General features: G+C 42.4%; 1 protein-coding gene across 1 annotated transcript in view; it reads left to right on the top strand.

Annotated features, from left to right (window-relative positions):
- Nucleotides 1-13,589, top strand: part of LOC310860049 (ralBP1-associated Eps domain-containing protein 2-like) — a gene marked incomplete at both ends in the record, with an annotated part of 95,780 nt that overhangs the window by 22,959 nt on the left and 59,232 nt on the right. Inside the window, 3 exon segments of the mRNA XM_083766810.1 lie at nucleotides 6,170-6,702; nucleotides 10,248-10,419; nucleotides 11,431-11,494. Coding sequence (XP_083622936.1) covers nucleotides 6,170-6,702; nucleotides 10,248-10,419; nucleotides 11,431-11,494 — 769 coding nt within the window.

The raw sequence follows: 13,589 nt of genomic DNA, 5'->3' as shown, positions 1-13,589 counted from the left end.
TGACCCAAAGTGCTTTCCATATACAAATTACATCATAAAATACAAAATTAAAATAAACGTTTTTAGCAATACTTCATAATAAGAAAAATACAATATTACAACATTTAAAAAGCATGAAACGACAAAACAGCCTACTGATTACAAAAAGGTTTAAAACATTCACGGGACTATAGGAGCTGAAGGCAATGGAGAAAAGGTGAGGTTTTTAGGGAGGATTTGAAACTGTCGATGGTTGGGCTGGATTTGATGTGTAGTGGGAGACTATTCCAGAGTTTGATGTGTAGTGGGAGACTATTCCAGAGTTTGATTTGATGTGTAGTGGGAGACTATTCCAGAGTTTGATGTGTAGTGGGAGACTATTCCAGAGTTTGATGTGATGTGTAGTGGGAGACTATTCCAGAGTTTGATGTGTAGTGGGAGACTATTCCAGAGTTTGATCTGTAGTGGGAGACTATTCCAGAGTTTGATCTGTAGTGGGAGACTATTCCAGAGTTTGATGTGTAGTGGGAGACTATTCCAGAGTTTGATGTGTAGTGGGAGACTATTCCAGAGTTTGATGTGTAGTGGGAGACTATTCCAGAGTTTGATGTGTAGTGGGAGACTATTCTAGAGTTTGATGTGATGTGTAGTGGGAGACTATTCTAGAGTTTGATGTGTAGTGGGAGACTATTCTAGAGTTTGATGTGATGTGTAGTGGGAGACTATTCTAGAGTTTGATGTGATGTGTAGTGGGAGACTATTCTAGAGTTTGATGTGATGTGTAGTGGGAGACTATTCTAGAGTTTGATGTGTAGTGGGAGACTATTCTAGAGTTTGATGTGTAGTGGGAGACTATTCCAGAGTTTGATGTGTAGTGGGAGACTATTCTAGAGTTTGATGTGATGTGTAGTGGGAGACTATTCCAGAGTTTGATGTGTAGTGGGAGACTATTCTAGAGTTTGATGTGATGTGTAGTGGGAGACTATTCCAGTGGGAGACTATTCTAGAGTTTGATGTGTAGTGGGAGACTATTCTAGAGTTTGATGTGTAGTGGGAGACTATTCCAGTGGGAGACTATTCTAGAGTTTGATGTGTAGTGGGAGACTATTCCAGAGTTTGATGTGTAGTGGGAGACTATTCCAGAGTTTGATGTGTAGTGGGAGACTATTCCAGAGTTTGATGTGTAGTGGGAGACTATTCTAGAGTTTGATGTGTAGTGGGAGACTATTCCAGTGGGAGACTATTCCAGAGTTTGATGTGTAGTGGGAGACTATTCCAGTGGGAGACTATTCCAGAGTTTGATGTGTAGTGGGAGACTATTCCAGAGTTTGATGTGTAGTGGGAGACTATTCCAGAGTTTGATGTGTAGTGGGAGACTATTCCAGAGTTTGATGTGTAGTGGGAGACTATTCCAGAGTTTGATGTGTAGTGGGAGACTATTCTAGAGTTTGGGGGCAATTACTGAGAAGGCCCCTTAGGTCGCCTTTGGTTTTTTGGGTCGTTGAGGGGACAGCAAGGGGCAACTGGGAGGTTGACCTAAAAGAACCCTGGTGGCTGGAGGTGCAGAAACCAGGTCACAAATGTATTCTGGTGCAAGGCCAAGTGTTACTGAATACTGTCAATCAGACCTCCCATTTAAACACTATAGTACAAAACAAAAAGCTGCCGCGCATCTTTTCTTTTATATTATCCTCGGGCACGTGGAATGAAATCACAAGTTATAATTCTAATTAACGTTTGCGTCTGAGTATAGCTAAAGGCGGTCAAGCAAAGTTCTGGGATTGGTCCTGATCAGTGCGCCAACTCAGCGGATGAGTAGCACAGCTTGACGTGTGCCGTTAACCCATTCTGACCTGAGATCAGATTCATACGAGGTTTCCACTGGACACACACTGGTCTGATTAGCCCATTCTGACCTGAGATCAGATTCAAAAAATGTCAGTCGTTCTTTGATTTAAAAAAAAATAGCAGACCTACAAGCTCGTAACGCTTGCATATTCTAAACTTCTTAATACTTCCTAAGGATAATATGAGCACCAAAGCAATATTTAGATACTTTTTTATTTTTGTATATAAATAGCCGATCTACTAGCTCACAACGTGTTGCGGAGGCGACACGTTGTGAGCTTGCAGATCAGCTATTTGTTTAACATACGACACGTCGTACGGCGAAGCATACGTCAGGCTTCCCTTTTGTTTTTAGCCAAGGCGATGTATACACAGTCAACACAGAGTCAGACAGTCAGACACACATGGCTCCCGACTTTACGATAAAAGCTGGGTGACTGAAATTCTTTGTCCCTGTATAAAAGGTGCAGTTTTTATCGTCCAGATTGGGATGCTCACGACATATTTTGCACCACATCTCGGATGATTTCGCTGCGCTCAGCATTAGTTTGGAGCCAGCCGACATCATCCAACCACTTTTCCGCAAACACACGTTTTCTGTGCGGATTCAGGTGGTGGTTCCGTTTGGCGTCTCTTTGGAGGTGGTGGTGCTGGAACACCAAAATAGTTACTTAACCCCTGGGCTACAATTAACGAAAAAAACTGATTATTGCTAAAAAATACAAACCTACCGTTAACGGAATTAACGGAATGTCAATCAATGTCAGTTGTCGGGGGTTCAACGAAGCAAAAATTAGCATGTTATCGCTAATTTCGGTAATGTTGGACGAAATCCGCACGATCGTGCGCTATCGTGCACGCGCGCCGTCTCTATGTGCGTCGCTGTAAATTTTTTGATATTTTGCGATGTTTTGGGGTTGAATTGACCTTAATTTGACTTAGTTATGAAAAAGGTAGCATTAGCATCCCGGACAGCCAAGAGAGTGACACGGGGTTAAAGTACTACCGGATGTTATCGATCGTTGAACCGGAAGTGACTTAACCAGATTCGTCTATTTTTGTCAAAAACAGCATAATGGTGTGTGCGTTCCCGCCATCTGGTGGCAAAACGAGAGAATACATTACCAATGAATACATTACCAAACGATCTGTTCAAACCATCAGATCTTTCTATTAATGTTAAAATGATGAATTAAAAATATGCCAATTTGTTACCCAAACAAAGAAATTGGGATTGGTAGTCCAAGGGTTAATGGCGCTTGCTTCTTGGACATTTTGACGAGAGTTTGGCTGTAATACTGTAAGAATAATGTCAGGTAACTTTTTCTCCATAGTAAACTCCTGTGTCCTCCTCCTCCCAGTAGCAAGCAGCATGCATGCGTGGATTTGGACAAAAAATCTTTGAATATATATTCTTTCAAAGTGAATGTTTTTTTAACTCAGGCCCTGAATGGGTTAAATACTGAATACACACTGTCAGCACTACATCTCCCAGAGTCCCCTGGGGGTCTAGCGCCTTGTACGAGGGATACACACAGTCAGTGCTTGGCAGATGCTGACAATAAGCCACTCCTTCCATCCTACTAACTTACTTAATTGTGTCAATGCTGTCGGGCAGACAGCAACAATATATTGTCCACATAATTGTCCGATATAATATGGCCCATATTCTTATTTTGTATTATCATTTTCTTTTTGTAAAATGAACGCTCTACTTGATCGTATACCACAGCGTCACACGGTAGCATCGAAGGTAGCAGATCTACAAGCTCGAAATGCAGCGTGAAGCAACGCTCTTTGAGCTTGTACATCTGCTACTAATTATCACTTTTAAAATTGCGTCCCACGATTTCTGCAAATTGTCTAATGTAATCCTGGACACTGTGCACTACACTCTGCCAACCTGGGGAGAGCAACGGTGTGAGCTCATGCTTCCTTCCATGCATGAGGAGTCCCATGTCGCTTCTTTTCACCTGACTGGGGGGGAGTTTCCCCGGTTGGAGGTTAGCGCGTGGCAGGAACGCGTTATTGACATAATTATGAGGTTTGCACCCGACGGAGACAATTTTACTGTACGTCAAAAAAATAGGAATAAAAAGAAAATCCAAAAAGGTAGCACATCCAAAAAGTGTAATAAATAAATGGCGGACAAAGTACTCACATTTCCATGTCTTTATTGGCGCGCACACCCAAAAGGAACGCTTACGCATTTCGGCTATGCAGCCTACTGTACATCAGAGCCGCTATTTACTGTACACTTTGTGAAGATAAACCCTATAGAGCGGCGCAGTCCCTCCCCCTTTCAGAACAACGAACGGCCCAGGAAATGAAAACCCAATGCATTTCTACATAGGCAGTTTTTATTTAATTTATTTAAAGACCTTTTAAGCGTCGTACAAAGCCAACTCTTGTCGTGACAAATCATGACAACACACACAATATTTCGGGCCAAACAAAGAATTAGAAAGGAGGAAAAATGGCAGGTTACAACACTTTTTTTGTTGTTTTTCTTCTTTGTAATTATTTGTTTGGTCCAAAATATTGTGTGTGTTGTCATGATTGCGCCGCTCTATACAGCTAAATAAATCCTAACTCTTACAGGTGAGCATTCATGACTGAACATGGTAAACGAGACTGTAGAGAGAGGCGGTCTTTTTCATTCATTCAAGTTTTATTTATTCTCGAAATTACACAGAGTAATGAAACTCATTTTCAGTGTCGTCGAGTAATACAATATCATAATAGAAAACATCACAACACATCAGAAGATGTGCTACGCAATCTTATTGTCATCACTAACGCGATACGTAGTTCTGTCAGGTTCTCCTCCAGACTGTGGAACCATTGGCCAACGTGTCTATATGTTCGAAACTGAACATGGTGGAAGTCTTTTTATTGTATATTAATTTCTATATTATTACTTTTTTAATCTATTGTGTTGTTATTCTGTACTGTGATATGGATTCCCCTGAGTCTGCAATAAAGATTGAATTGAATTGAATTTAATTGAAAAGGTTACAAATAGAAGCTAAGACAAATGTCAGAATGATCTAAAAACAGTTACATACTGTATTGTGGTAGGTCTGCTCGCCAAGGTTTTAAAACGACGCAGGGGAACCAATGTGGTCAGTTTTAATGTTGTTAGCAGGTCATTCCATGTATTGTGTTACCATGCAGTAGGTAACCATGCAGGTCATTCCATGTATTAGGTTACCATGCAGTAGGTAACCATGCAGGTCATTCCATGTATTAGGTTACCATGCAGTAGGTAACAATGCAGGTCATTCCATGTATTAGGTTACCATGCCGTAGGTAACCATGCAGGTCATTCCATGTATTAGGTTACCATGCAGTAGGTAACCATGCAGGTCATTCCATGTATTAGGTTACCATGCAGTAGGTAACCATGCAGGTCATTCCATGTATTAGGTTACCATGCCGTAGGTAACCATGCAGGTCATTCCATGTATTAGGTTACCATGCAGTAGGTAACCATGCAGGTCATTCCATGTATTAGGTTACCATGCAGTAGGTAACCATGCAGGTCATTCCATGTATTAGGTTACCATGCCGTAGGTAACCATGCAGGTCATTCCATGTATTAGGTTACCATGCAGTAGGTAACCATGCAGGTCATTCCATGTATTAGGTTACCATGCCGTAGGTAACCATGCAGGTCATTCCATGTATTAGGTTACCATGCAGTAGGTAACCATGCAGGTCATTCCATGTATTAGGTTACCATGCCGTAGGTAACCATGCAGGTCATTCCATGTATTAGGTTACCATGCAGTAGGTAACCATGCAGGTCATTCCATGTATTAGGTTACCATGCCGTAGGTAACCATGCAGGTCATTCCATGTATTAGGTTACCATGCAGTAGGTAACCATGCAGGTCATTCCATGTATTGTGTTACCATGCAGTAGGTAACAATGCAGGTCATTCCATGTATTAGGTTACCATGCAGTAGGTAACCATGCAGGTCATTCCATGTATTGTGTTACCATGCCGTAGGTAACCATGCAGGTCATTCCATGTATTAGGTTACCATGCAGTAGGTAACCATGCAGGTCATTCCATGTATTAGGTTACCATGCAGTAGGTAACCATGCAGGTCATTCCATGTATTATTAGGGCCACAAAAGCCAAAAGCAGATCTACCAAGTTCAGAGTTAACTTTTGCTACCTTGAATTTGGGGAAATGACCTGACCGGGTGTGGTAGGGGCTCAGAGTCCCATTTCATAAAAGATGAGATGCATTTGGGTACAATCTCCAAGCATGGTTTCATACAATTCTGACTCTATAGTAACGTCACGTGTATGTCTTTGTCCCTCTTCAGATCTACCTCTGCCCAGGTTCGTTGGGCTGAAGAACGAAACGGACCTGCGCTCAGTGACCCAAAGCGTGGACGCCCTGCAGCTGGGCCCTGCGTCTGGCGCCCTGCAGGGGGGCCCTGCGTCTGGCGTCAGTGGGGGTCCCACGTGGACCCCCGCTGACCGGGGAGGAGGAGGAGGAGGAGGCTTCAGACACCTGGAGGAGCTCTGCAGCCCCGCAGGCCTGCAGCCCTGCAGCGCAGAGGGAGGAGGAGGCTTCAGACACCTGGAGCCCTGCAGCACAGAGGGAGGAGGAGGAGGCTTCAGACACCTGGAGCCCTGCAGCACAGAGGGAGGAGGAGGAGGCTTCAGACACCTGGAGCCCTGCAGCACAGAGGGAGGAGGAGGAGGAGGCTTCAGACACCTGGAGGAGCCCTGCAGCACAGAGGGAGGAGGAGGAGGAGGCTTCAGACACCTGGAGGAGCCCTGCAGCACAGAGGGAGGAGGAGGAGGAGGAGGCTTCAGACACCTGGAGGAGCCCTGCAGCACAGAGGAGCAGGTGAGCACAGCTTCTTCTGTCCGCGGCGCAAGATGTGGAAACGGGGTCTCTCGTCTCTGAGACGGGGGAATAGGAGGCGCTTGATGTCTTTACGAGGCCGCCCAGACCGGAGCCACACATTCACTCGTCATTCTGAGCGCGGGGCGGTGCTTAATTTATGACACCCGCACGGCCAGGGTGTGTATGGCAATCAAGTGCTCCCCTTCCCCCCCCCCCCGGCCCCCTTTCCACACCTAAGCGCAAAACGGTTTTGCGCCGCGGACAGAGGAAGCTGTGACGGCGTGTGCGCATCTGGTTTTTAAGAAAGCTGGTGGATGGGAATTAAGCTCCACCTCCGCGGACGACTGGCGCGGAGGAGAGCGCTTCCGGGAATCTGGGCCGTCGCGCAAGTCGTCCGCGGGAAGTGGAGCTTCTTTTCCATCCACCAGCCGTCTAAAAACCCGGTTTGGAAGCTGTGCGCAGCCGAGAACGTGCGCGGCTCTTTTGATAGTGTGGCAGCACCTTATCAGTGATATAAGTGATGTGGATTATCGTGAGATTTACAACGGAAACCAACCAATCAGAATCAAGTATTGGGACTAAAGGTCCCCACACACCGAGCGCGTTTTTCAGTTTTCTTTTTTGTTGCTGCGTTTCTCCATCGGTTTCCCAAAAACACGCCCAGCGTCGGCGTGCAACCACCTTAACTGTTTTAGAACATTCTTTTTTTGCCGTACTCAGACCATATACTGTAAGAGAAGTTGTCCACACTGTTCAATGACAGAAGATTCTGATTGTAAGTGAAGACATTTGATCCCATGTTGGATCTGTTCTGTCCAAAATATTAAACACTATTATCAGGAACAGAACTAACTCTAATTATACAGATCAATTTATTGATAATGACAGGACAATCAATAATGTGCATGAGGTGGTAGAAAAGTTCAATACATTCTTTGTGAGTGTGGGTCCTGACTTGGCAGCGGAAATAACTCCACCCCCTCTGGGGTGGTGTTGATCAACTGTCAGATGAAAGGAACCCTGCCACAATTATTTTACATAGTACCAACAAAGAAGAAATACTTGACGTTGTTCTCAAGTTAAACAATAAAACTTCTACTGATGTCGATGGTATTGATATGTTAGTTCTAAAAAATGTTATTAGTGCTGTGGCTGACCCCTTAACATACATCTGTAATTTATCACTTAAAGGACCACTTCACCACTTTTCAACCTATCTTCAAATAATAGGTCCTCACTAATAATCATGATAAAATGGCACGATTTTTTTCCTACTCAGTCTGTGTCTCATAGGAGGGCTGTCGGCAGTTCAGAAACCGTCTTCCAGTGACATCATCATTAGGCAGATTATTTTTTAAACAAGATTTTTTTACAAAAATGTTTAGATTTTCATCACCGTGAGAACGATGGCTTCCATTTTCGCATTGCAACTTTTCAGGACTAGAAAGCCTGCAGTTTCTATTAGCTTGTATTCCCCATCGATGATGTCACTGGAAGAAGGTTTCTGAACTGCCCACAGCCCTCCTATGAGACACAGACCGAGTAGAAACAAATCGCACCATTTTTTCATGATTATTAGCGAGGACCAATTATATGAAGATAGGTTGAAAAGTGGTGAAGTGGTCCTTTAAGACAGGCTTCTTCCCCAGTCAAATGAAAACGGCTAAGGTGATCCCAATACACAAAGCTGGTGATAAACATCTCTTCACAAATTACCGGCCTATCTCCCTTCTGTCACAGTTCTCAAAAATCCTGGAAAAAATATTCTCTATAAGGTTAGACAGTTTTATAGATCAACATAATTTATTAATGGATAGCCAATATGGATTTAGATCTGGACGGTCAACAACAATGGCATTTATGGAGTTAACCGAAGAATTGACTTAATCAATTGACAATAACAAATATGCACTAGGTATTTTTATAGACTTAAAAAAGGCATTCGACACAATAAATCATGAAATATTATTACATAAACTGGAACGATATGGTATTAGAGGGGTAGGATTTCATTGGATTAAAAGCTACATCGCAAACAGACAACAGTATGTTCAGATGGGCGAATATAAGTCAAGCAGCTCACCCATCACCTGTGGGGTACCGCAGGGCTCTATTTTAGGTCCTAAACTATTTATATTATATATTAATGACATATGCAAAGTTTCAAGCATTCTGCAGTATGTTGTTTTTGCCGACGACACCAACATCTTTTGTGCTGGGGAGAACCTCCAACAACTATTGGAGGTTGTCTCTGCAGAACTAGAAAAACTGAAACTGTGGTTTGACACTAATAAATTATCACTCAATCTGAAAAAAACTAAATTCATGATCTTTGGAAATAAAAAAATACATTGTAACACATTAGTTGAATTAAAGATTAATAATGTAAATTGGAAAGAGTTTATGAGAACGCCTTTTTAGGAGTAATAATTGACCACAAATTCACTTGGAAACCCCATATAAAGTATACCCCGTCCAAAATAGCAAGAAGTGCTGGTGTTCTAGGAAAAGCAAGGTATTTATTAAACTATAAGTCACTACTCACATTATACAATACGCTAATATTACCATATCTATCCTATTGTGTGGAGGTCTGGGGAAATAATTACAAAGGAAACCTCCAGCCACTTGTAATCATACAAAAGAGAGCCATAAGATTAGTGCATAAGGTAGGGTATTACGATCATACTAATGAACTGTTTTTAAGGTCTAATACATTGAAGTTTATTGATTTAGTTGAACATAAAACAGCTCTTATCATTTATAAAGTAAAATATAGACTAATTCCTAAAACTATCTTGTCATACTTCAAGGATAGGGAAGGGGGGTATGAGTTAAGAGGAGTCTTAAATTCCCAACAACCCAGTACCAAGACCACTCTGAAGAGTATGTGTGTCTCTGTCCGAGGGGTTAAGATCTGGAATGCCAGAGGAAGTCAAACACAGTAGTGACTTTTCAAAATTTTAAAAATTGCTCAAGCGAATCCTTTTGGCCAAATACAGCATACTAATAGGGGAATTATGTATATGGTGGATGTTGACGTTATTGTATGATCAACTGATACTTTTTGTACAGGTTTTTGATAGTCATTAGTGCTGTCATTATTAATAATTAATTAACTAATATTATTGTATTTATGGTAACATAAAAAAAATGTGAACCAAATGACATTACTCAGCAACAACATAAATGATAATGATCATTGGCAATGAGGGTAACGTGAATAGGGATAATAACAACAATAATAATGTGTAATCTAACGGTTATGTAATGCTATCTCTACGGTGACACTGGGGGGGGGGGGGGGGGTTGGTGTTTGGTGTAGGGTGGAATTCTCGTTAATGTAATGAGTATTACGATTCATGTTCTGCTGTACGTAGGATAGGCATTTATAAGCTTTTAGCTTCTGCCTACTCCTTTTGATCATCTTCATGTTTCGGTTTTGTTCTGTTTTCATAACGGCTTACATTCATTGTCTTTAAATATTGTATTTGAAACTGAAGGATGATCAAACAAACTAAACTAAACTAAACTAAACTAAACAGGTTCCCTCAGTGGAGACACTGGACCAGCGAGGAAGAGGAAGAGGAGGAGGAGGAGGAGGAGGAGGAGAGGAGTACAGCGAGGATGACCCCTGGAGGATCACTGAGGAACAGCAGCAGTACTACACCAACCAGTTCAGGAGCCTTCAGCCCGACCTGGGGGCACTGATCCTGGGTACGCACGCACCCACGAACCCACGCACACACTCCATGGCGGCGGTGGCTCAGGGGTAGAGTGCCTGGATGGTAACCGTAAGGTTGCCAGTTCAAACCCGGGCTCCCCCAGAGTTACTGTCGAAGTGTCCTTGAGCAAGACACTGAACCCCTAATTGCTCCCGATGTGCTGGTTGGTGCCTTGCATGGTTTCCGCTGCCATCGGTGTGTGAATGGGTGAATGTAATGCACAATCTCTGTAAAGCGCCTTGGATAAAGGCGCTATATAAATGCACCATTTACCATTCATGGCGAGCACAGCATGCATTCATACTATAAACCAGAGGTTCCTTCCTAGACCTTTTTAGCTGGAGACCCAACAGAGAAGAGTTGCCTCTCTCGCCCCCCCGGGACCAAAACGTACAAACATACAGTGTGAATTAATCACTTTAAAGCCATTCTGACCTGATTTAAAAAGCATTCACTTTGAAAGAATATGTATTCAAAGATTTGCGTCACATTTTTTTACGATTTTTCAAAAATAGCAGATCTACAAGCTCTACGAGCTTGTAGATCTGCTATTTTCCAATAGCTTAAATTATAACATAATGTTTAAATTTTTCAATGGCTAAATTATAACACAATGTTTAAATGCCTAAAATGGGTTAAGCCACATTTCCGTAATACGGAAAATTGGTGATATACTACTGCTCACAGGCGTGTCACGTTGTGAGCGTATAGGATTTATTTTTTACATTTCTGGAAAATGATTGCAATTTGTTTTTTGACTTGCTAAATGGATCTGCAACCCCAAAACCGGGCCCGCCCCGCCCCCAACCCTATAATATGTTTGGCACAGACTATGATGAATATTAATGTTTTGTCACATCACAGGAAGAGTTAGAACATTTGTTCTTGCTTAATGTAAGTCGCTCTGGATTAAGAGCGTCTGCTAAATGCCTAAATTGTAAATTGAGAGAATAGAGAGGAAAGGAACACAAAATGACCTGAATGTTCTCTCTGTGTTCTTTAGGAACCGTGGCTAAGAACTTCTTCACCAAATCCAAGCTGCCCATCCCAGAGCTGTCTCACATCTGGTGAGTCATGATACAGCACGGTACAGTACGGTACAGTACAGTACAGTACAGTACAGTACAGTACAGTACAGTACAGTACAGTACAGTACAGTACAGTACAGTACAGTACAGTACAGTACAGTACAGTACAGTACAGTACAGTACAGTACAGTACAGTACAGTACAGTACAGCATTCCACAGTGACACAGCAGTATGCACCATGACACTGCACTATTTCCACCCCCAAATAGCCAGATTATATCACTCCGCCGAGAGTAATTATTTTTGCTCTGGCAGATAGTGTCTGGTCCCAGTCACCCTGACAATAGTCTGGTCCCAGTCACCCTGACAATAGTCTGGTCCCAGTCACCCTGACAATAGTCTGGTCCCAGTCACCCTGACAATAGTCTGGTCCCAGTCACCCTGACAATAGTCTCAGATAGTGTCTGGTCCCAGTCACCCTGACGATAGTCTCAGATAGTGTCTGGTCCCAGTCACCCTGACAATAGTCTCAGATAGTGTCTGGTCCCAGTCACCCTGACAATAGTCTCAGATAGTGTCTGGTCCCAGTCACCCTGACAATAGTCTCAGATAGTGTCTGGTCCCAGTCACCCTGACAATAGTCTCAGATAGTGTCTGGTCCCAGTCACCCTGACAATAGTCTCAGATAGTGTCTGGTCCCAGTCACCCTGACAATAGTCTCAGATAGTGTCTGGTCCCAGTCACCCTGACAATAGTCTCAGATAGTGTCTGGTCCCAGTCACCCTGACAACTATTCCTCAATCTCCAAATGCTATATTGAGACTGGAACTACAGCTCCCGAAATCCGTTCACCAAAATATATTCAAAAATATCTTTACATTTAATTGTTTTTTTTTCCCCTTTTCTGCTAAGCAACAAGCGATATTATAGTCAAATGTGCGTGACTGTAAAGACGAAACGGAAGTGGGGAGAAGGCTCCACTTCCGCTTTATATTTTACTCATGACAACTCTTCCGTTGCTCCAGACTGTATGATGGAAGCATTTATATTTTACTCTATGACAACTCTTCCGTTGCTCCAGACTGTACGATGGAAGCATTTATATTTTACTCTATGACAACTCTTCCGTTGCTCCAGACTGTACGACGGAAGCATTTATATTTTACTCTATGACAACTCTTCCGTTGCTCCAGACTGTACGATGGAAGCATTTATATTTTACTCTATGACAACTCTTCCGTTGCTCCAGACTGTACGATGGAAGCATTTATATTTTACTCTATGACAACTCTTCCGTTGCTCCAGACTGTACGACGGAAGCATTTATATTTTACTCTATGACAACTCTTCCGTTGCTCCAGACTGTACGACGGAAGCATTTATATTTTACTCTATGACAACTCTTCCGTTGCTCCAGACTGTACGACGGAAGCATTTATATTTTACTCTATGACAACTCTTCCGTTGCTCCAGACTGTACGACGGAAGCATTTATATTTTACTCTATGACAACTCTTCCGTTGCTCCAGACTGTACGACGGAAGCATTTATATTTTACTCATGACAACTCTTCAGTTGCTCCAGACTGTACGACGGAAGCATTTATATTTTACTCATGACAACTCTTCCGTTGCTCCAGACTGTACGACGGAAGCATTTATATTTTACTCATGACAGCTCTTCAGTTGCTCCAGACTGTACGACGGAAGCAATTTGGAAATTGCGAGAGGCAACAGTCTGGCAACACTAGACTACCCTGACAAGCACATGGAATGTAGGACTTGAGGCATTCAAGTTAGTTTGAATCAGTTCCACAGATAAATGAAAATAGATTGGCTATTTAAAAACATAATAAAAAAAAAATATATATATATTATTTGACAATTTGGCCAATGTTTGACCAGTTTTATAGTATAGTTTGTTGCAGACCATATATATTAATATGTTGTTGACGTGTTCTCTCTCTCTCCAGAGACCATATATATATTAATATGTTGTTGACATGTTCTCTCTCTCCAGAGAACATATATATTAATATGTTGATGACGTGTTCTCTCTCTCTCCAGAGACCATATATATGTTGTTGACGTGTTCTCTCTCTCTCCAGAGACCATATATATTAATATGTTGACG

This window comes from Protomyctophum parallelum, assembly GCF_964188405.1.
Source record: "Protomyctophum parallelum genome assembly, chromosome: 6".
NCBI classification, from domain to species: domain Eukaryota; kingdom Metazoa; phylum Chordata; class Actinopteri; order Myctophiformes; family Myctophidae; genus Protomyctophum; species Protomyctophum parallelum.
The sequence above is the reverse complement of the archived record's forward strand: the minus strand, read 5'-3'. Positions and strand labels throughout refer to the sequence as shown.